At 36.4% G+C, this 24707-nt stretch overlaps 4 protein-coding genes across 5 annotated transcripts; 1 reads left to right on the top strand and 3 right to left on the bottom strand.

Moving 5' to 3' along the window:
• Nucleotides 1–137: 137 nt before the first annotated feature.
• LOC18592733 (nucleolar protein) lies at nucleotides 138–542 on the bottom strand. The gene has a single exon (XM_007019595.3). It carries the CDS (start codon nucleotides 540–542, stop codon nucleotides 138–140), a length of 405 nt encoding a protein of 134 aa, XP_007019657.3.
• A 757-nt stretch (nucleotides 543–1299) lies between these two features.
• LOC18592731 (embryogenesis-like protein) lies at nucleotides 1300–2260 on the top strand. The gene has a single exon (XM_018126095.2). The coding sequence runs from the start codon at nucleotides 1443–1445 to the stop codon at nucleotides 1950–1952; it is 510 nt and encodes a 169-aa protein (XP_017981584.2). The 5' UTR covers nucleotides 1300–1442; the 3' UTR covers nucleotides 1953–2260.
• Nucleotides 2261–8567: 6307 nt separating this feature from the next.
• LOC18592728 (Leucine-rich receptor-like protein kinase family protein) lies at nucleotides 8568–12918 on the bottom strand. The gene is made up of 2 exons (XM_007019589.3): nucleotides 9422–12918; nucleotides 8568–9139 (listed from the first exon to the last, which is right to left on the bottom strand). The coding sequence occupies exons 1-2, from the start codon at nucleotides 12291–12293 to the stop codon at nucleotides 8757–8759; spliced, it is 3255 nt and encodes a 1084-aa protein (XP_007019651.3). The 5' UTR covers nucleotides 12294–12918; the 3' UTR covers nucleotides 8568–8756.
• Nucleotides 12919–18288: 5370 nt separating this feature from the next.
• On the bottom strand, nucleotides 18289–24257 carry PDE338 (Nucleic acid-binding proteins superfamily). Of its 2 annotated transcripts, none has more exons than XM_007019586.3 (8): nucleotides 23303–24257; nucleotides 22932–23006; nucleotides 22784–22855; nucleotides 21771–21878; nucleotides 21559–21656; nucleotides 19644–19769; nucleotides 18987–19035; nucleotides 18289–18902 (listed from the first exon to the last, which is right to left on the bottom strand). In XM_007019586.3, the coding sequence occupies exons 1-8, from the start codon at nucleotides 24161–24163 to the stop codon at nucleotides 18726–18728; spliced, it is 1566 nt and encodes a 521-aa protein (XP_007019648.3). In that variant the 5' UTR covers nucleotides 24164–24257; the 3' UTR covers nucleotides 18289–18725. The 2 variants fall into 2 exon arrangements, with proteins under 2 accessions (XP_007019648.3, XP_007019649.3); XM_007019587.3 differs by having other exon boundaries at nucleotides 21771–21851; nucleotides 23303–24256.
• Between the last annotated feature and the right edge of the window lie 450 nt (nucleotides 24258–24707).

Here is a 24707-nt window from a genome sequence, read left to right as displayed (position 1 = left end):
TATTCTGATGATTCTACTTTATTGTCATTATCCTGATATAGATTCATCTAAAGAGAACTCTTTTGTAAGGCTAGCTTGGAAATAAGAGCAGCACTTTAAAGTTCTAGTCGACACTCTTCATATGCCTCAACTTGTCTTTACTTCCAGGTGAGTAGAGGGAGAGGAGGTTTGGAAGGGGTTATAATGTTGCCTTCAGAATCATATATGATGACCCCAGAGAAATCCGGAAGCTGGCATTTCTCTCCCATGAGTATGTTTTTCTGCCAAACAGGTTGTCCACCGCTGAACATGCTCCTGTCAACATCTTCAGGTTGATCAGGTCGATAGCCATGGACTCCGGTGGTCATTACTTCATGGTTTATTTCTATGACAGGATCTTCGTCAAAAAATTCATAGCAAGCTCTCCATTGACGACGCAATTTGCGCGAGTGAGAAGCACACTTGATGAATGCGAAAGCGCATAGAAGAAGAGTAACTGCAGCCAGGCCTGCTTGAGATGCGCTCAGGGGTGGTGCTGCTGTGAAGAGAAGTTGGCGAGCCATGAGAAGAAACCTGAGAGTGAGTTTTCAGGAAATGGTGAGGAAGATTTATATAGCCTTCTGTTTTGCTAGAATTCGGGTCGTTGAAAGTAGAAGGATTTGTTGGATCTGACTGGTCATGTGTGGTTTAGGTGAACATCGACCTTCACTGGTAACATGCATGCTATCGTTGATGCTTTAACCTAAACCCGTAGTTGATGGTTTGGTTAATGGTGGCCGGCTTCCTCCCAGAACAGTTGAACCTATCCCAATTGGAGGACTACAAGAACCAAGCAAGGTTGCTCATAACCACAAAGATTTCTCTTTAAATATTTGTATAAAGTAGCATAATATAAGCAAATGCACTTTGTTTTTATATAGTATATTTAGGGCCGGATCCAATTATTATTGGAATTTTATATTCAATTTTAGAGTTTCTGTCCAAGTCTTTCTTCTCCATTGTCACGGTCTAAGAATTCCTATCAGATCAAGTTTATCAAGTTAATGGTTCATGGAAATCAGTAAATTAGACAAGTCAGATATAGAACAGTAGACAGAAAGTTCAACCCACGTACAAGGGTAAAAATGTCTGCACCTCCTTGGAAATGTTAATATGATTTGAATTCTTAAATTTACTGATTTATTGTATATAAGATTTAATTTTATTTTTATCTTATATTCAAATTCTATCTAGGAGTTATAAGCTTATAAATACCCTTATTTTATTTATAATACACTTTTTTTTTTCCTTGCCATTTTGTGTATACAAAGTTGAGCGAGACTCTCAACAAGTACATCAATTCTCAAAAGGTTAGATTTTTTTTTTCAATTATTTTTATTATATTCGACACCTTCTTCTTTCCTCTACTTTGTTCTTCTTCGCCTCTGTGTGTTGAATTGAAGTGAAAAAAGAAAAATCCGAAAATGCCTTCTCGTTCAAAAATTTCCCATTACAAATTCCTTTTGAGACACCCTTTTCAATCATCTCCATTAACCATCAACTCGCTTTCACCGGTTCCAACAAAGCTGGTTCCCTACTCAGTCCCATTTCCAAAACCCATTTTTTTCCACTCAAAACCCAACCTTTTTCAATACCCAATCTTCCAAACCTCACAGACTCAACACCCAACTCACCAGAACCTGAGAAAGTACAGTAATGAGTCAGCATCTGGGTTGGACGTAAACAAGGAAGTTGACTCGATCAACCTCAAGTTTGCAGAGGCAAGAGAGGAGATAGAGATGGCAATGGAATCTAAAGAGACTGTTTACTTCAATGAAGAAGCAGAGTGTGCTCGTGCTGCTGTTCAAGAGGTTTTGAACATGTTTGAAGGGCTTTTGGGGAAGCTACAGGAATCCGAAAAGTCCGCTTTGCAACGTTCGATGGGGCTTAAGATTGAGCAGTTGAAGGCTGAGCTTCAACAGTTGGATGATTGATGAGGTTGGTTCAAATGGGTTTTCCCAAAATCAAATTTTTTGGCTTTGCTTTGCTTCATTTATCGGACCTGATAGAGATGAGGGTTTAGTGATTTTAGTGGTGACGTTTGATTGGATTGAAACGATACCATTTTGAATAACGGGTTAGTACGTTTTACGTTCTGCGATTATGATTTTGATGGTGATGATAAAGGCAAGTGTCTACTATTTAGAGGGAACAATTTAGAATTGTTGTAAACTTGTATCATCTATGATTAGATGATAACAGCATCCTTATTGTTTATCTGGATTTTATTTGTTTTGGATCAGTTCTTAGTTTTCCTACACTTGTTATTGGCTTCTGGCAGAATTGCTCAAAATAGGCAGGTTTTCCATTTTGGTAATTCTAAGAAGTATTAGTTGGATTTGCAGGGGAATACAATCACGAAATTGAGAAATAGTTAAAAGTAAAATCATGTTAATTGACAATATATAAGCACAGACAAATTGGATTGTTAAACAATGAGGTAAAATCCATGGGCAGTTTGGTTAGAATACTGCGTGTTATCTGGAGAGCAATCCAAAACACGATGCCATGCTGATAAAGCTGGTTCAGATGGGCAATTTGCTACCTTCACAGTTGACTGAAACACGGATTGGTTTCATTACTTTATCCACTTTTGGTTTTACTGTCCATTGTTTGAAGGATAAATATTGTCCCTGGTCCAACTTGACGCATCTCTCCATCTAATCATTTTTCTGGCACTCAATCACAACAAATCTTCAAACCACTATCTGGCATTACTTGCATTCATGAAATGTTGCAATACGTTTGAATTGTTCATAGAGAATTGTTTTCCAGCTAAATAGGCAAGGGGAATTCCAGAGCTAGTTGTTCAGCCAGGAGGATGAAGAACAGATGATCATTAACTCTGATTTACTTAAAACAGCCATATTTGGTACACTAGTGAAAGCTGCCAATCACATCTGAGGAAGTCTTTTAGGATTTTAACCTCTTACTATCTATTAAATCATATGACAGCCTGTTTTGGAGATTTTAATGCTGCCATGTTCTAGCTATCTTTACCTGCAATACCAGTAGATACCTTGGCTTGACTAGTTCAGAGCATCAGATGCACAACTGGATAATATGATGTTTTCAAAGTAATATTAGAATGATGAAACCAAACATCGTTTGATGTTATGTTGAGAGATTAGTCATTTTCTAAGGATTTCCTTTTCGATGTATAACTTGCTTAAGGGTATTTGAAGAATGAACTCAAGGAGGAAGAACTTTTGAATTTTTTTCTTTTGTCAGAAAGAGAAAGCAGAAAAAGGTATGTGAAGAAAGAAAACTATATTGCCAATAACAGTTGTATAAGTTGGTTCTGAGGTTATGACTGTTCTGAAGTTATGAACAATAAGTACTTTTAAAAGAAAATGAACTATACTTTTAATGCTAGTTAAAAACTCGAAACTATGTTATACAAGTACGTTCAACATTGAAAAGCTTGACTTCTTTCTTACCAGTATGTCATAGCTTGAGTTCTGATTTTATTTGCAAGGGACACATACTTCTTTGAACCCTTGCTAGGCGTTTCATATTTATATTCCTATGAACCACCTGGGAGAGCTTCATAATACCAGGTTTATGCTAGTCAAGTAGCCATCTCTTCATTTAAGGTGCGTCAGAAAAAAGACCTTTGGATTTTCTTGCCTCAGTTTCTGAACAGTCAGTGTAATCACACTTAAGTATAATATTTAACTTGTAAAAGAATTTGTCGTCGATGTTGAATGCCTGCAGAGAAAATTTCCTCTTCACTCAATTATTAATTTGCTTGCTTGCCTTTAGTACCTCTACATTATGTTGCTCTAACCTTCATTTTCCTTTGAATTACCCATGTCTGACATATTCGATGGACATGGGTATAGAGACCTGCCAAATATGAAGAAAACCTTAGAAGAAATTGAATACACTCATGTCAGATGGATACCTGTATCTGACACACATCCCTTAGAAGAAACCAAATGAACTTGTCTTGGATGCATATCTGATACTCACCCAAGTCTCAGTAACATACCCTGCGCATTCCATTTTTTCTCAGGAACTAGCAAATTGATACATTTTCATGGTTTGAGAAATGAATGGCTGTTGTCTGTAAACAAATGTTCTGTTATAAGCAAATTACCTTAACATGAGTGAAGCTTTGATTTATGATTTATCAGAAACTTAGTTTGAATACTCAGCCATTTATCAATATAATCACTCTGAATTATTAGTTTGCTAAGGAACTTTAGCTTCTTGCAAACTACAAGCCTTAATTAGTGGAAGTCAAACCAGATAACTCCATAGCTTGCAGTGGGTATGATTGTATGTTTTGGATTTAGGTTCTTCCTTGCACGGGAGCCAATGCATGTTTAGTTGCCCTAATATAGCCTCATTCAGGCTGGCATTTGTAATTTGTGGATGTTCTCTCGGGAAGATTATCCATTAGATCCCTTGAAGGATGTAATAGCTGCTGCATTATTACTGTATAAGTTTTTTCTCTTGATAATTAGTTTGAACTTGTGTTTGAAAAGGTTTCTGATGCGTCGGAGCATGCATTGAGAGTTGACATGTGGAAAGGTTTATCAGGGACTTTAAAATTTAAACTGTCATGTTGCTCCCTCACCTCAATGATTCCATTATCAGATTGGAATTTTGTGAAAAAATGATCTATAATTAACATTGTAATGCTTTTTGAGCAATTGGTTTATCAATGGTTAAACTTGGGTGGCAGGAGGAGATTATGGATGTATAATGTCCACACAGCAATCTGATTTTTGTTGTAGATTTTGCTATTCCAGGATTTTGAGCTTGCGGTGTTGTCACATAAACATACCACAATGATTTCTTCAATAAATGGTTCAATTCACTCGAGAAACTTTGATCATTCCCTGATAGGCGTCTAACCACTTTGTAGGGGAGAGAGAGATTGAGAATAGGGGAGGGGGGTCAGACTTTAGGCATCTGATGTGGGGAAAGTACGAGGTTTGGGTCCTCTTGGAGGAGGTTTGAGGTTTGCTGCGAAGTTGAAAGAGGGCGTGATTGATGATGGGGTTGAGCTTAGAAATCATAGAGCAGCTGGCGTCCTTTTATTGTGGAGGCAATCTGATTCTTTGCTTTCATCTCTCTTTTGGTTTCTGCCGATTGTGGTTCTGAGCACTGGGAAATCTTTCTACTAGTTTTCTATTGTCTCCATCTTTTGGCGTTTTGAGCCTTGGAAGTCTGTCGTGTTTTTCTGTCTTTGTGAGGCTGCTGGTTTTCTTCTCTTGTTTATGGTTCCAGTTGTTCCAACATGGATGGTCACCTTGGAACCAACTCTGGTTGCTCAAAGCAAATATTGTGAGTGGATGGATGCGTGGAACTCTTTCTTATGATTGGCCAGCTCTCAAGGTCATGTTTTGCAAAACAAATGAGAATAACGTATGGCAAGGACTCGACAACGAAGGGTCAAGTGAAGCAAAAGAGATCAGACGGTTTTTTTATTAGGGCACGGAGATGATCTTTGGATGGTTCATGGGTCACCTAGGATGGTATGCTGTTTCTATTTCTCCCAACTGCCGAGAGGGCGGCCAAGAGGATGTGCTGAGTGAAAATCTTTTTGATCGAAGGGATCTTGTGTCTGTCGACCTGTTTGGATGTAAGTTTAAGGGTTGGGTTACAGGAGGAGATTTTTTTTTGCAATTGTATAGCTGAGTCTCAAGGGTGGTGACAACTACCAGACGCTGATCTTTTGTATACATCAGAGGCGATGATTCTAGGCCAATAGTCTGTGGACACATAATCTTGTCTGCTGAATGGGGACCTTCTCCCACTTGAAATGAAATCATACCTTTCAAAAAAAAAAAAAAATTACAGCACTTTGTAATAAAAAATGTTTTAAAAAATTTCACTTTGGTAGAGCCTATTTTTCTGCTGAGTCAAAAGATAGTTGAGGAATCATACTGGCTTCGAGGATGTGTCTTTGTTTCAGAAGATGATTTGAGACGATAACTGGAAAGGGAGGATCCAGAGGATGAGAGAGGAGACCGGTGATTACAAGGCTCTTCAGGTAGGAGTCCTCACGGTGATAACAAGGCTCTTGGCATCAGCCTTGTACTGTGTCTGCGTTTCCCCTGGTACCTTTGACGCAGGATTTGTTGTCAATCCATAGAAGTTTATGATACAGATTTCTTACTTGACCTCAGATAGCTAGTGTGTAAGTCTACCGTGGACTTCTTGTGCCATTCCCCTTGTATTTCTTTCATGCAGGACTTGTTAAGTCTAATTTGTGGTAAAGGGTCTCTCATCATTCTTTATTTGAATTACTCCGTGACAAGTTTCTCCTACTAGTTTTATTCAGGGGTACAACATCTGTCTACAATCTTTTGTACCCCTACTGCTGATTTTGTCTCTTCTGTTCTTCACTCAGCTTTCAAAGTAATGTCTGGGTGGAAATCAGCATGGCTTATAACCAAGTAGAAACGTGTTATAACTCCCAACTGGTAGTGAGCCAGTTACAAAAGTTGATGTCAGTCTTGTGTTGTGAAGTTGCATTTGCTTTCATTGATCTCTGGTTGTCTTTGGTTGATAATAGAAATTAATCATCATTGGGGCTTGATTTGGATCCTTTACAAGCTCATGAAAGTGATCTTGGTCTACATTTAGGAGTGATTAGGATTGATTTTCCAATTGATAAGAGGCCAGGCTCTGTAGCTGCACATGCCTTACATTTGTTTTATTCTGCCAAACCACATACATCTCTGAAGCTTCAGTCAGTAGCCAATAATTTGCTTTTATTTTTTGCAAACTTGTATGTCTGCATGTTCAAATAATGTTTTGCCGACAAATCCTGTAGGTTTATCTGAACATGCACATTGAAACAACTAATTCAAGCAGAATACCACAATAAAGAGACAATAAAGCGTTTGATTGCTGAGAGAACGTGGGGGAAAAGAGATTTGTTTCAAGTCTTTTCCGGTACAAAGTGTTAGTTCCTTCTATTTGTGATAATAAAATACCAAATGCTGTTCCAAAACCATGTTGGTTTGCTGGAAATGAGTGGGGATGAAAGCCCATGAGGGGGGAAACTTGGAAAGCGGGGGGGTATCGATAAGGCTTTCATGGATTACTTGAGTCGATAAAGGAAAAGGCTGCTAGGTAACTGTTACTAACATGGATGGTCCCCGAGTACACATATTCAGTTTATACATGATGATGCCTTTGGTCAATTGGCAATAGCTGCACGTTTTGATCCTTGTACCGAAAGCTGCAAAACCCGACATATCTTGAACAAGAAATTGACTGAAGAAGACTGGAAAAAGACAACGGTTGGATGAGATCATGGAGGAGAGGTTTGCTGTTGACAACAGGCCTTGGTTTCTCATGTGGTAGGGACCAAAACCAGGATGAATTTTCTCACTTTCTTCCATCTCTCTTTTGGACTTTTCATTGAACATGGTCACCAAATCTCAATTGACCTCAACACAAAGGAAAAGAAAAAAGGGTATGGAACTCATCATACATCCTCACATATTGTATTCTCAGTGTCAGGCTTAGTCCAGACAGCACTAGAACTGTTGAGCCGCTTTGTTTTTTTATTAGAAAGGGAATGTAAAAGAGAAAGGAAGAGCAGAGAGGAGGCTTGGGGGGATGTTGTAATGAGCTGATTATTAGGTCACTTATTAGCAGAGCTCTTCCTTTTGGACCAAAAAAGCACTGAAAATTTAAAAAGAGTGATGGACCAAAGTGAAGACTAAGATTACTAGAGGGGGGAGGGACAAATCTATTCGTCTGCTTAGGCATGTGGGATAGAGGGAGGGAAGCATGGCCTGTTTCTGGCTGTCTGCTTTTCAGCTGCATCACAGGGCCTACTTCCAATACTTGCATGCTGCTGAAGGCTTTGCTTTCTAGTCCTCTCTTCTACCCTCTACTAGATTTCTATTCAGCTGAAGGCCTACTTTCAATACTTGCATGCGACACAGGGCCCTTCCCCCCTTTTTTTCCCTTTTTAAATCACTTTAATATTAAAGGCTATCCATAACTACGTCACTTGTCCCACGTTTTGAGGTTTCTATTCATCTGTGCGTAAGGTCGATCATTGAACTTCCTCTGTCTCTACCTCCCCAGTTCCTAGCTTTTACCTTTTCCTGCTTGTTTAACAAATCTATATATCTACGTTATCTCACAAGATTAGTATCACTTGAATCTAACTTACTTGGAGATTCAACTGAAGATTTGCAAAGTTATGCCTCACTCCTACATTTTTTGTTGTAAAAGTGTCCCCATTTTGTGCCAGAACTGTTTTAAGTAAAATGTAGTATTTCTGTATATGGATGATTAAAATCTTCTGCTTTATTCTTATTATAATTTGATTTTATATTCAAATACTGACAAGTGAGCTCAAACTCAGGCAGAAATTTGGGGAACCTTGCAAAGGATTGGATATAAAATTGAAGTGTTGAATTGTTCAAATGGAAGGTTGTGAATTACCATTCACTCCGGAATTCAGTTGATATTCACCAACTAACTGAACACAAGGATTGGGCTGAAAGATTTGCTGAGTGTGACATGATCCATTAGCAAAATGAACGAAAACAAAAAAGAAGAAGCACTGAGAGCAGATCAGCAACATTGATGTTTCTAAAAACTGTACAACAGACCCCAAGACCATCACCCAAATCCAACAATATCTCCATCCTTTCTTTTCCCATAATAGCACCATTCCTTTGTTTGTCTTGTGATAGGAAAGAAAAGCAATCTATGATGTTCTTGGAGTTTAAAAGAGAGTAAAAAGAACAAAATTAACTTTGATTTGAGGACTGCTTTATTAGAGGCTGAGAAGTCTTTCCCCATTCTTCAGGTGGGCTCTTCACCTCCATTAGTAGTGCCACCACTTCCTTCATGGTTGGCCGTTCTGCAGGTGAAGAGTTGACACAAAACATTGCAATTCCAAGGGTTTGAAGCATTTCTTGAACCATTTGATCTGGTAATCCTTGAAGCTTTGTGTCTAGAATCGATGCGGCTGGTTCGAAGCTACCCATTTTCTTTTTCACCCACTCAACAATGTGCATTCCATCACCCACCTGAGATTCAACTGCGCTACGCCCACTTAGTATCTCCAGCAGAACCACTCCATAACTGTAGACATCGCTCTTCTCAGTTATGTTCATTGTATAACCATATTCTGCATTGATAATAGGCATTTGTCAGATTTGAAACGGAGGACACTTGCAAGGGAATGAGAATAAATAACTAGCATATATTGGTAGCTAAATGTCACACGACATAATAACAAATGAAATCAAAGACCTCAAACAAATTAAAGACCCTTATACAATGTTATAGTCAAACAGGTTTCTTGAACTATGTCCGAACATAAAGGCATGAGTGCACTTCTCGAACTAATCATACGAAGTTATGATAAAATGAAATGCAATGAATAAGTTCTGTAATTATAAATGCTTGCCTGGGGCAATATAACCATAGGAGCCAGCTACTCTGGACATTGCGTGGTGGTAGTTTGGAGAGTTCATCAGTTTTGCCAAACCAAAATCTGCTAGATAAGCGTCAAACTTGGAGTCTAGAAGTATGTTATTGCACTTTACGTCTCTGTGAAGAATTGCAGGTACACAATCATGATGAAGGTAAGCTAGACCTTGAGCTGATCCAACAGCAATCTTGTACCTGGTTTCCCAATCCAAGTTTCTATTCCCTCGCAAAAGCTGTTGCAGATTACCATTGGGTATGTAGTTGTATAGAAGGAGCTTAACACTTTTATTGGAACAATAACCTAAGAGCTTGACAATATTCCTATGCCGAATGTGTCCGAGAATCTGAATTTCTGCTGCAAAAGAGTCCACTGCAGGTTCTTCATCTCTTTTAGTTTTCCAGAGCTTTTTTACGGCAATCAACTCCCCACTTGGCATTTCTGCTTTATAAACAACCCCTGAACAACCTTTTCCAATCACATTCTCATCCTTAAGGCAGTCCAAGATGTTATCAATGGTAAAATTGAGCTTCTGAAATGGAATGAAGGTCCATGGATAAGAGAAATCTTCAGCCCCTGGTGATGAGGATGATGCTCCTGCAGATTTCTCTACCATATACCTATGATTTCTTGCAACTAGAAACCATGAAGCAAGGACAACTATAGTAACTGAGGCCAGAATCACAGAGATCAAAGCAACAGTTTTGGTTGATCTTAATCCACTCTTTCTAACTAGCCGTGAGGAACAAGTAGAACCATCAATAGATTCACATAGATTCGGGTTTTGAAGATAAGAATTGGAAGAAAGAGTACTAAAGAAAGGTGTTACGGGAATAGGACCTGAGAAATTATTGAAGGAGATATTCAAATAAGTAAGACTAGTGAGGGAGCTCAACACCTTAATTCTTCCATGTAGCATATTATGAGAGAGATCAAGTGACTGTAACTGTGTCAAACGAGACATTGATTCTGGTATTTCACCCGCAAACAAGTTGGAGCTCAAGTCCAAACTGATTGTTAAGCTTGTCACATAACCAATTTCAGGTGGAATTTCACCAGAAAGACTGTTATAGCTTAAATCAAGCAGAGTAAGTTTCTGCAAATTTCGAAAGGAGTTCGGGATAGACCCTGTTAGTAAATTGTTATTGAGAATGAGCTTGTTCAAGTAACTAAAATTACCAAAACTTGGTGGAATTTCTCCAGTGAAGCTGTTTCGACTGAGATCAAGCTGCTCTAAATTCACAAGCTCCCCAAGCTGAGATGGGATTTCTCCAGTAATGTAGTTATTGTGCACATCCAATAGCTCAAGAACTGTGATGTTGGCAATCTCAAGAGGAAGGCCACCGGAGAAATGATTCATGTATAAGTCAAGGAAGACTAGGTTCTGCAGCTGGCCAATCTCCTTAGGTATCTGCCCTGAAAGCTGGTTCTCTCCAAGCCTTAACCTCACCAGTGACTGACAGTTTGCGACACTTCTTGGCAACCCTCCTGATAAAGAATTTCCCAGAAGCAGAAGCTTACTCAACTTCTTCAAACTGAAAATTTCTTCTGGTATTGAACCAGTAAGCTTGTTCCTTGAAAGGTCAAGCGCGTAAAGTTCTGTGCAGTTCCCGAAAGAAGATGGTATTGTTCCAGAAACTGAATTGCCCCACAAAAAGAAACTCTGCAAGTATTTCAAGTTACCTACCTGCCATGGGATTGCACCGGATAATTGATTCTTGTCAAGTTGAAGAGCAGTCAGAATCGTACAGTTGCTTAACTGCCAAGGAATCAACCCAGTTAGCGAATTATCAGACAAGTGAAGTTGCTCAAGAACTACTAGCTTTCCAATGTCACCAGGTATTTCACCGGTAAGATCATTAGCAGAAGCATCAAGCACAACAAGTGATGAACAATTCGAAAGCTCAGCTGGGATTGAACCTGACAATGCATTACCCCATAAAAGCAAGCTAGTAAGCTTTTGCAGCTTACCCAATTGAGGAGGAATATTACCGCTGAGGTTGTTCATGTGCAAATACAGATTCCTCAACTCTGAGCACAGCCCCAGTTCAGGTGGTATTGAGCCAAATACCTCAGTATCATAAAGAGCAATTGTTTGGAGGTTGATCAAGTTGCCAAATGTTGGTGGTATCACACCAGAAAGCCCGGTGGCCGCAGCGCCAAATGTGGTCAGATTGGTAAGTAGTCCTAACTGTGAAGGAATTTCTCCTGTTAGATAAGGATTGCCTCCTACTCTGAACTGTTGGAGAGAGACCAGGGAACCCAGTTGATATGGTATTGAGCCGTTAAGGAGATTGTCTTGTAGACAAAGGACTTGCAGTAAAGTGAGGTTAGCTAGTTGTTGAGGAATTCTACCAATCAATTTATTTGAATTTAGGAAAAGGAACTGTAGTAAAGAAAGTTGGCCCAGCTCTTGAGGAATGGGACCTGAGAGAGAGTTAGAGGAGAGGTCTAAAAGGCGAAGATGAGTAAGTTGACCAAATGAAGGAGGGATTGTTCCTGAAATATTGGTGGAGGAGAGATTGAGAAGTTGCAAGGAAGAAAGAGAGGAAAGTTGTGGCGGTAGAGACGAGAGATTAAGGAATGTGTTTGGTAGAGAGAGGGAGATAACTCTGTCTTGTGGAGAACATGTTATGCCTTGCCAGGAACATGGCGTTTGGCTTTTGGGGTTCCATGAGAAGAGAATTGATGAGGATGCTTTTGCAGATGGGTCAGCAGCTGCTAAAAGAGAGAGGACTGCTTCTCCATCAGGTGAAAGGGCGGTGACAAAAAGTGTTCTACTCATGGCTATGCTTAAAAGGAACAGAAAGAACAAGAAATAGGTCCTTGCAAAATGGTTAGGCCTTGCCATTTGAGCTATGAAAATGGCTTGGGGGTGAAAACGAAGAAATAATGGGTTTGAGAGAAGAGGTGTTGGTGAGTATGTCTTGGTCTTGGTGGAAGTGATGGTGATAAGTGACAGTCCACGTCTAGGAGGAGACAACGTGCATGTGAGAGAGGCTTCTGTGGACGTGAGGCTTGCTTACGGTTTACACCAAACTGTTGAACACACATTGAGTGATGAAACCATGCATGTGCACACCAAGGAAAAAGATAAGTACCATAACCCTCTATTGCATGCTTATATTGAACACCAAGTCAAAGCACTGATGGTGAAGAAAACATTACCAACAAAGAAAAAAGAGAGGTCCCCTCCTCCAGGTGGTGGCACTAAAGACAAAGAAAAGCTAAGACAGGTGGTGATGGCAGCGATGGTGGTTGGTGAGAAGCTTTAAAGCCAAGGTCTGCCAGGGCATACACCTTGAGTGGAGGTGCTGGCGGTGGCAGCGATGGGTTGACAGTGAAAAAGAGAGTGGTGGTGGCTGTAGCTGATAATTATCTTTGAAGGTTTTGAAGGATGAGTGTGTTGTGTTGCCTTGTTTGTCAGCTAGCGTTTTAGACTTTGAAAGACTCCATTTCCTCTGGCATTGAAACGCCAAAGCTTATTTTATTGCAGCGATTTGGGCGCCACAAGCTATTTTCATTGGCCCGTATTGCCCCAAACTTTTCAATTCAACAGTACTTATTATATGAAGCTACCATGTTCTAACTGGGGGCCAGTGTTGACTGCATGGCCGTAATGGTGACCAAATTTGTAAGCATCGTTGGTTTCCTTCATCCCTATCCGTGCACGTGTCATTACCTTGGACACCACCAGATGAAGAGTGGTAGAACCTAAAATGCTAACGTTAGCCTAGGTTAACATAAGCTGCTATATGCCCATAGTTTTTTGCATTTTGCATAATGTAATTTAGCAATACGAGGGTTACCTTACCCTGAACTGGAAATATATTAGCCAGCAATGCATGTTAGGTAAAATGTACAAATGCCAAAACTCACTTTTGTTAAATTACCATGTTAGCTTTTCATATTCATTTATTATTGAAGCTAAATGAACACCAACCATTAATTTTACTATTTTTTCAAAAAGGGTAAAATGGGAAGGTGATATGGAAAAGAGAGAGAGAGGGAATTAAGAGTGTGGAGGGTCCATATATCCCTTGGGTATGGAGGAGGGCTTGGGGCAGAAAGAATGCCTTGGGAATACAAGACTTTGATGACAAGAGTAGTGAGGCAGAGGCAGAGGCAGGCAGCTGCCTAGGAGAATGTGAAAGGCAAAAGGGTTAACAACAAGCAAACCCATTTCAATGTCTTTTTTCTCAAACTTAAACTATACAAAACTGTTTAATTAAGTAATTAAAGTATGATTAAAAAGGGTTGGCGTGCATATAGAGGAAAACTCTATTGGGAGAATCTGGCTAAGGCCTAAGAGGGGAAATTTGGGCAAAAAAACATGAAGGGTTTTATTTATTTGTTTTTTACTGTGGGGTGAAATTAAGTAAGGGAAGGATGATTTGATTACCGAGGGAAGGATGGTGGGTTTGTTTTGGGAGTGGGGCAAAAGGGTCACATGAGAGAGGGCACTGGTTTCAATGAAGGTTTTTATTAGGGTTTTGACCCATTTTCAGCCGCACAAGACATTATCCCCACATTAATGTCATAAACTTTTTTTGAAGCAAACAAATAGGTTCATTTTGGTGTGTAATGACTCTTTTATACCCTTACGAAATTAAACTTCATGGGTATTTTTGGAATTATAGTTATTGTAATATTTTTTTGTGTATTGGATGCTCAATCAAATTTTGTTAATCCATGACACCAAAGCCCTAGTTTTGTACTTGTTCTTGGGTCCTTGAAGTCAAAACATTTAATAATTGGGCTCGAACACCCATCACAAGCCCAATTCATAACCCTCACCTCCTCTTTGTTACCACATTCGTTACTCTTCCTTTTTCTACTTAAAAATAAAATAAAAAAGGAAGACACTCCTTTCCTGCCTCCCATCTCCCCTCATCCATCATGAATCCTTCAGTGCTAAAAATATCTTTTTCTAATTTAAAGGTTTTTAATTTGAACTTGAATCTCGAAAATTACATTAATTAGACGTTAGAATTTATAGAATAAGAGAATTATTCTCATATTTGCTTTAAAGAAAATAAGATGTTTTAATTTCACATTAGGCAAATGGGAAATAGTAGAAAATCTTATAAACGTCAGTGCTACCCATCTCGTTAGATTAAACTTTTGAGAAAAAAATAATGGTCTCATGTCAATGTAATATCAAAACAGACTCGACAGATAAGTTAATAACTTTTTTTATTTAAATCATGCAAATCTAAAGAAATATGATTTATCATATAGCAAGAGTTAACTTGTAGGGTTTTTTTTTTTTTTTTTACATATGAGATGTACAATATGAAAAGCGAGAATGCTAATTTTGAATCTCAATTGATCTTTTTAAAGAGAGTATCAATTGCTTCACCAAATTTGAGTTGTTAACTTGTGTTATACGATAAAAAAATTCAGTGAATTTTCATATAATAATAATAACAAGTCATCACCTAAACAATTTGTTCTTGAACAAATTTGAATTTCATTTTACTAGTTTTTTTTTGCTATAAACTACTATTTATTGTCACGTGAATTGTACATGAATGTTTATTTTTTATTTATTTTTTTGAAAAATAATTATATATAAAATACAAACATATTTAAAATATGAAGTTAATTCTCTATAAACAAAAAATATATAATTGACTGATACTTATATATACAAGAAAATTAATGCTTCAATTATATAGAATTAAAATTTTGTAATCTATAAATTATACAATATTATTAAAAATAAGAAAAATATATTTTCAATAAAAATCATTCAATACAATTAGAATTCTTATATACTTGGCAAATAAGATAAATTTTATTAATATAAATAATAAGAGATAATTAAAATTAATAAATTTAAAAAGATAATAAACAAATATTATAATTTTTGTTTTCTACTTGCATCCAGGCTTTATATTGCTTGAAGTTGACGTAGCATTATTGATGCATGTTGGTATCCAAAAATTTCTTACTTAGCTAATTAGCCAAAGATATACATATGTATACAGCTTGCGTACAATGAGGATTAGATATAATATATATATATATATATATATATATATATTTGTATTTTAATTTGTGGTACGCAAAGTCATAAGATTCGAATGATAAGTTATAAATTAAAATAATTATTATATTCGTATAATCTATTATTATAATATTTATGCTTTGTATATTGGTCCAGCCAGTTCCCCATTGACGCTGCAAGATCCTTACTATTATTAAACAAACTTCAAAATTAATTATATGTTAATGCGCCGCTGCATTTCTTGTTAACTTCTTAAACACTTTATTTATTTAACATTTTTAATATTTAATTTTTTTATAAAAATTGTTAATAAGGGATGTGCTAAATGATCTGAATTCGTTGTGAGGAGAGAGATGAAAATTATATCAGTTTGTAAATAATATAAAATTTTCACAATTAAATGATTAATATCTCATATTTAGAATTTTTTTTGACATAATAGTTGAAAAAATTTCTATATTATTTAATAAAAATTAAATAAGCTCTTTTATTTGATTTAATTAAGTCTTTATAATTTTATTTTAAATCAGATAGATCTTTATGACTAACAGTTAATTAATTATCATTAATTAAAAATATAGACATGTCATCATATCAGATTAACATATCTTTATTTATTATGATATATTAATATATTACATCAATGCTATATGACATAAAATAATAAAATATATTTTAACTAACGACAACAGTTAGTCAACTAAAGACTTATTTGATTTAAAATAAAACTATAAGAGTTTGATTGAACGTAATAAAAAAAATAAAAACTTGATTGAACGTTCCTAAATAGTTTAAGAGTTTTTTTTAAGTATTATATTTAATTTTTTTCAAACATTTTAACATTTTTTCAAAGCCAAAACTCAAGTTTAATAACTTTAATTAATCTTGCTTAGTCTTAAACATATATTCAAGTACACAATTAAAATAGTATGTTATTTTATTGCCTTTCTGTCTCTCTCCTCAAGCTTAATCCATTGAAGAAGTAGAAAAAGAAGGTCCTTGTGCAAAAAGTAATGATAATATATTTCTTTTTATCGAAATGATGGTAATGAATTTTATTATTATAATAATATGCAGAAACATGGCAGTCAGTCCACTAAGATACAAAAGAGTTGGACTTAAGCCTACCAACATGGACTGAGGTCTGCACATAGGGAACCTCGAATCTTATAACTTGTTGTTTGTTTCTTCATTAATTTAATGCAGAATTATCTTGTCTCTGGAAACCCTATCAACACCATGTCATATATTCTATTAAGATATATTTAAAATAATTATAAAATCAATTACAATAAATCAATATTTGAACTCTACTTATGAAACATATATAGAGTACAGTCGTAATTTTATCATCATCATCAATCATTGACTCATTTCTGTGCCTTTGAGCACAAGCATTACCTCTACTTTGTTGCTTCTTGTGCCAAGAACTTAGCCCCTAATATTGGCATTTTAGTGGCAGAAGCTGTTCATAACTTTTGTCTTTTTCTTTTTAAATTTTATGTGTCTTCTAAAATAAGTACCTGCAACCTAGCAATATCAACATTGATGTTGTTCAGTGTTGACATATATCCATATTCCAATAACACAATATACATTTTAATCTTTTCAATATGAATGATAGATATATCACATAGACATTGTCCATTTATGAAAATTAAAATCATTGATGTATAATACAATAATTTTTCCAAATATTTAATATATATGTTAGTTATTCAATCTCGACAAATATTTCATTATTTATCAATATAGAGAACATAATTGATACTAACAATCATATATGTATGTGCCGGTGGTTGAAAAACAAAATATATTTTCATGAATTTTACAAATAGAATTGAAATGAAACCCATAAATGAAAACACAAAACCTATATATGTGCAAGACAAAACTGAGAACAAAAGGGTGCCATTTTTCAGGTTCTTTTTGTCTTTAAATTCATGGAGCCCCAAACCCTAATCTAATTAGGGCATGTTAATCAACAGTAGGGTTTGATATATATAATAAAAGCAAAGACACATTAAGTATGAGAAGAAACATGAAGAAGACAAAAAAAGGGTGCCTCTCAAAAATAGGGGCGCAGCTTCCTTCTCCCCTCTTTAAGATTCAAGATAGCCCTTTAGGCTAATGCTGCTGAGTGTCAAAGACAAATTTCTGAAATCCCGGTTTGAGCGTATGAATAATTAATGAAAACTCATTTGTTGGTACATAGAAATGCACGCAAATTTTGTACTGCTTACTCTTTTTCTCTGTCCTTAATGCTGATGTGAACTGGCACACTAGGAGGCAAATGATTTGGTAATAGAGTAAAAAGCTGACCTAAGTTTACAGCTAGAGCCAAGCTAGATGAAAGGGTTTTCCTACTGTAATGTAAGGCCAATTAAGCCCAAACAACTTCATGGTAGAAATTTACTAGTAGTCTGCAACGTTTGAGGCAATAGGTATAGAGAAATGGCCCTAGACACCCCAACCTTGCCACACCACCCCCCACCCCCCGGCAAGGTGTGCTCAATTAGTGGCTACCCAGAGAGCTACAAGGGGCATTATTTTGCCTACAAGTATATTGGCATAAACTGATTAACTGCGCTGTTCAAGTTTCCACAGCCAATACCATGGGCAAACTTGTTAGCAGGTTATCCCTGCTTATATGCCTTTTTTTTTTAACCCCAGAGATGAAAAAGCCAACATATGGCCTGAGTATGTTCATGATTATGCAAGTTTACCTTTGTATTTCCCTTCTACTATAGCTTTGGGTCAATTAAGCACTTATTTAAACAAACACATTTTCTTTAGTCATCTAAGTTGGAGAGGCACTTGTAATGCAAGCAAGTTAAATCATCAATGAAAAACTAAATTAGATTTAATTTTGAAACTACAAATTTGCTCCTTTCTAGCTTTTGGCCGATGCCATCAATCAAGAAAAAAAAAACCCGCAAATGCTACAGCTTACAAGAATTTACTACTACTACTACTACAAAATAAGTTACAACACAAATTTGTGCACAACAATTGAACAATGGAGATCATGTTGACGCAACAATCATCTGTGTATACTTGTATTTCAACTTCCTTTCAACTGGATTATGTATTGGTTATCTGAACTAGAATATACAGGCTGGAGAAGATTCCTTGTGTTACAACAGAATCGCCAAAGATCACCTTTCTTCCATGCAATGAAGGCCATTATGCAGATTTTACAAGGGGTGGGGCACTGAGTCTAAAGTCTTCCCTTTTACAGTTCATATTCTGGTAGTGCAACCTTACAACTCAACTTGATTCATCTTCTCTTTCAAATTTGAACCACTTCCAATTTACATACAGACTTTCTTCATTGTCAAAAGGTAAAGCATCAGTTGGAAGAGGTTCTACATTACGTGGTGCAGAAACAGCAGGTAGATTTTGCCTATACTTCTTTGCCATCTCTTCAGCCTCAGAAAATACTCTCTGTGGTAACATAAAATTATCAACTACCGTGACAAACTTAAACCATACTTGACATTCCTCATGAAAAAGATCATAAATCTATACCTCTTTGTTTGATATAAATAGGCCAGGCTCACTTTCGAGGTCAGCAGTACTGCAAGATGCATGAGCAAAATTACATTATCGTTTATGGACTTACTGACAGATATAAGTTACACATGCATGTCAAGTATACTGCTTTCTTATACCTTCTTTAACCTGCTCAAATTTCCAAACATCAAACAACATTTTCATGAGCTGGAAGTAAGTGATTCTACACTTCCGATACATAGGAGAGGCGAGTGATGGTAAAGACATTAACAATCATACAACTACACCAACTTCAATTGAGAGATTTAACAGGAAATATTTTCCAGCAGGCATAGAAATCTGCTTAGAATAATTGATGATGTCTACTTATAGCAAGATATGGCCAGAACATTTTATCTCTCTTCTTTTCTGCACTTATAACAGTATATAAAACTTGGTCACAAGCCGTTGTAAGTGCATATGCATTTGTTTGTGCATGCACAGGTGCCACTTCCAATGTAATTTTCCATCATGTCCAAGGAATTTTATAAATCCTTACAATTGCTTCAGATAAAGTGTCAAATAAAAGAAACTGTTATAGTTAAGATTACTCCTGAAGAGAAATAAATTTAAAAATTAGAATGGTGCCAGAAACACTTGGAATAGCAAAGATCTCTAAGCAGTCCCAATTACCTGAGAGATATTTTGTCAGGAAAGAGTGACTTCACAACCAGAACCTTGATCTTCTCCCCCTCTTTAAGCAATTCAGCAACAGAAGTAATACGTGTTTTACTCATATTTGAGATATGGAGCAACCCACTGCAACAAGCAGAAAATTCAGCATAATTATGACCATGGCAAAAGAAAAATGGTAAAACTTCAAATGAACCAAATAAATATGCACACACAACTCATGTAAATCGAGAGCCATATCAAATAGAAAAGCAAAAGAAAGTGCTCATTTAGAGTCAAATGAGAAGGGGGCTTCTTTATTATTAAAAAAAAAAAGGCTTTCGAATATACTATAGAACTATGACTAACAAGGTGGTGAAGTATCTGGGTAGTAAAAAGCATCTTCTAGGCACACATCACGTTATGCCTCAAGGCCTGGCATAATAAAATAGCACCAAGGTGCAGTGCAGAAGGCATTTGCCTTTTCCTGCTGGTGCATGTACCCAACAACAGGATGTGCACTTTTGTCATACAAGTGTAGCATACACCTTTTAAACATCATGTTTCTTTTTTGCAGCCTAAACGCCTATTCTTCCAAATCTTTGATCAAACAAAAACACATGAGATAAGTTTATAAAGAATAAAAGGGTTTTGAAAATTTCTTTTTAAAGTAGAAATATATAGAAGTGGAGGGGAAGAAAGCATATTTGAGAAGAATAGACAAAGAAAACAAGCAAGAGAGGAGGCAAAACTATAGCAGATAGAGTGATATAAAAAGAAGATGGAGCAAAAAACAAGAGAGAGTAGGAAAAGCTGCAGATTTCTCAGTGGATCGAGCATCACATGTAACTGCAAAAGGGGATTGTAGTGGACGAAAATTCTTGTGGCACTATGTGAGTACAAGAAAACTCACAGGGAAAGTGAAAGATGGCTCTGGACTAAATAGGAAATAATTAAAAATTGTCAAAATATAAAAATGAACAAAAAAAATGCATTATGATAAGCCAGTAAAATTTTATTTATTAAATGGATATGGGTGAAATATGACTTAGGATTGTTGGGCCTTATTTCATGTTAAGATTCGCTTGAATTAGTTCTCCTTTGCGAAACAATGTGTAAAATTACATAGTTTACCATTTAGCATTTACATCATAAAAGAAGTGTTAAAAAAATTTCTTGTTAACTTTAAACATTATTTATCAAATGCTTACTATTTTTTGGATAGTGTTCAATAATGCTCAACAGACTTATGCCCAACGCTTTGGGGCCAATGCATTGCCTCAGTACGACAAAACACCTTTACCTCTAAAAACAGTGTGCACATAGCTTGGGCCAATATGGAATACATACAGAAAACTTTTTCTTTGCACCAATTTTCTTCCTCTAAAACACCCTTGTATATAAATTTGAGAGAACAAAATTTTCACTAAGCCTTTGCAGTGTGCCTCTCAGCCTTAACTTATTTAGCTAAATTATATGTAACAAAAGCTACTTTCTATACTTGCAATTGGAGATAAAGTGAGCACCATAAAGTTAACCAAAAATGATTCAATGCTGCATTTCCTCAGTCTTTTCTGCTCCAGTCATTTTCTCTCACCCTCAAACAACCATCATGTTTAACAAAATCTAAAGTGAATGTTCAAAATGTGTAGGAACTCTAAACATTCATTTAATTTTATCCATTCACTGTTTAACATCCCTCTGCCCCTGCTCACTGCCTCCCAATTTCCATTATCTTTTAAATCTTGTCCTCCTGCCCCTTTCTTTTATCTTCTTCAAAGAACAGGTCTTTAATCCAAACATTATCAGAAAGCTCTCAGACTATCTTTTCATTACATTTTATGATGCTGATGAATTTATCTTTAGATGATAAAATAATAATGGAAAAAATCATAGACATTTGTATTAAACAATAAAATAGTACTATTGTACTCACCTTCTATTGGAATCCCCTATTCTTACTTGAGCTCCATATGGTAAAATTTTCACAACAATTCCTTCTAAAAGTGTTCCATCTCGAAGGTGCAGCATTTCCTACAACATTTTACAGTAACATCAGCAGGCACCTAAATTTTAAACTATAGTGATAGCAACCCAATGAAATCTTAAATAGAAAGAATGAGAAAGGGAGAGGCCGTAGTGACTAACCCAAGCTTCCCTCTCACTCATTATTAAGTCATTGTTAGCCTCATTTATTCGAGTAATCTTCACATACATTCTGCAGCCCACCTGCAACATAAATGAACCAAAAAATGTCTTTGAAAGCATAGAATCAGTGAAAGAAAACAAGGATATGTAGATAGAACAGAACTATATTCAATTGTGTAATTATTTCCTTCTTACCACCATCACGCTTCTCTTATTCTTCTTACTACTACTACTTTTACAAATACATGTTTTTATTTCAGCACTATTTAAATGCTGAAACTCCAAACTTGAAATTTGTTTTGTGTTTCTAATTCTTCAATTTCTAATGAAGTTGTTCATTGATCATATACCTAATTGATTCAAACCGTTCCCTACAAATATTGGACAGTACATTAAATTAGGAATGCCACTTACATAACTAGGTGGATTTCCTCTTATCATGGGAGCTAAGGGGAAGGAAGCCAAAATTAACCTTGTAAAGGGGGTAAGAGAAGAAATGCCATTTGATAAATAATATGGGGCAAACCATTGGTCATGCATTCAGAGGCATTTTGTGATATATGAAAATTTTCTTTTATTTTCAAATAAAACAAAATCATGGACTGAGAAGTTGCTACACCAACATTCCAGCACCAAAACCTGAAAGATTTAGTTGCCTAGACCCCTCGACCAACAATAAACATGCATATGGCTTTGAAAGATCCTCATTTTCACGAAGAAAAATACTCCTGCCATGACATAATTCCCCAGAACTCCTAAATAAAGTGCATACCAAGAATATTTCAAGGATGATGTATTCCATAATCAGAAGCACTACCTAAATGCATAAAGTTCAACTATAATGGGCTTTCCTATTAAATCTAGATAGAATAGTCACAAGGTACATCGATAGATGGTTTTACACTTCAGAAATGCCTTTTTACTGAGTTAGGCCATTCAATGCATGAAGGTGAGGCATTACACAAAACAGAAACAGAAGTCAATAACTGAAATTTCCATGACAAGAAACTTACATATTCTTTCAACTCAGAAAAGTTGTTCACTCTCTTCATCAACTCAGCTTTTGGAAGGAAAGCTCGCAAACCCTGCAAGACCATGACTGAAAAGTGTTGCACATTGATACACATTCAGATGTATATAACAGAAATTAGAGACACAAACCTCAATTCTTGTCAGCAGGCCACCTGTATTCCACTCTGTAAATTTGACCTCTATAGGTTCATTGAGTTGTTTTATCTGTCCAAAATTTAGATAAAGTAATTAGTTAATTTCAACAATTGGAAAGCTTAAGATTATCTGAATGCTAATCTTGTGAGGTTAACAAGTTGAAAGAACAAAAAGAATAATTGACAAGAGATCCTGATATAAATGTAAGAATTATAATTATCATCTTAAAATTCCCCTTCAACAATTAAAAATAAAGGGATGAATATGTTCCCACAAGCAACTAGGAAATCATCAAGCAAGTCAAAAGTATAAACACGAAAGTCACCAAATTTACTAGAAAGAAAAGAGAAAAGTGAGAAAAGAACCTGCCTCACTCGATGCCAAGCAATCCTCCTGAAGAGTCGTCTAGTTGAGAGCAGCGGCCTACCACTAAGTGTCCTTCCAAGAACCTCAGCAAACAGCATGGTTCCAGTCTCAACCACTGGCCTTCCAGGCACAGGTCCCCCGCTCATTGCGTCATCATCCTTAACAATTCCCATCTTCCCATAACCCATAAACTCCTCAGCATTAGTTTTCAAATCACACGACAAATATTCCATCTCTTTATCATACAAGGGCAGCACCTCTTTTGTCAACATCGTACCCAACATGTCAGCCCCAACATTAACATCAAGCTTATTCTCATTACCAGAAACAACAACACCAACGACTAAGTCACCAGGTTTTGGCTCATAGTATTCAACACCAACCTTCTTGAATTCATTACTTTTCTCCTCAGAAACTCCTAATTCACCTCCTCCCTCTTCTATTTCTAATGATTCGCCAGGCCTAAAGAATTTCAAGAAAGGCTCCAAAGCCTCATCTTTATCGGGTTTTTCAACATCCGCCGCAAACCCATTATTCACAGGTACTGGACTAGGCTTATTAAGCAGTTCAAGCTCCTCATTCTCTCGAATTCTACTATCATTTTCAAGGCTTTCAGGCAATTGGGTACTTGAGAATTCATCAAACGTATCATTTTGAGAGCAAAATACAATCCGGGTACTTCTCAAAAACGTAATCTTCGAAAAAGACAAAGCTCCCGGTGTCCCAGTAGTGGTAAAGGAATAAGAAGATGGAGTTGTTTTAACAGAACATTGGCATTTGGGAGCACCATTAAGAGAAAAGTATTGAGTTAAAGAGTTGAGAAACGGAAAAGACTTACAGGGTTGAAGCAGGGTTTGCATCTTCCTTATCCTGCTTGCACCCCTCTACCTCATGAGCTCTTTTTCTCTCTTTGATTTCGGAATTCCTTTTTCCCGATGTCAGATGAGGTGGACATACCCAGGGTTGTTTTAGCTTTTTAGAAGGTTCAAGTCTAGTCCACAGTTGACCCATTTCAAGCCTCTTTTGGGCCCATTTGTGCAACTGGGATCCTTTAGTTTTCATATTTGGACCTGCTTTTGTGCTTGGAACCTTCATTGTTAAATACTCAAAAATACAAGTTTTGACTTTGAGGAACAAATAGTACAAATAAAAATATGAAATGCGGATGAAGCGTTATGTTTCTAGCCATTTGCTAATTTGTAATTGGATATGATTCTATTTTTTATTTATTAATAGCTAAATTAAAAACTGCTTGAATTTGGAACAATTGCTACGAAATTTCATTTAACATCAACTCTATTACCAAACATGTTTTTTGTTACTGTTTTCCAAACAAAAAAAAAACTGAAAACGATGGCAAATGATGTTAAATAATGCACCATCATTTTAAAAATGGAAAATTTG

This window comes from Theobroma cacao, chromosome 8, assembly GCF_053813885.1.
Source record: "Theobroma cacao isolate CCN51 chromosome 8, ASM5381388v1, whole genome shotgun sequence".
Taxonomy (NCBI): Eukaryota; Viridiplantae; Streptophyta; class Magnoliopsida; order Malvales; family Malvaceae; genus Theobroma; species Theobroma cacao.
Note: the sequence above shows the minus strand (reverse complement) of the source record. Positions and strands in the feature narration are given on the sequence as shown.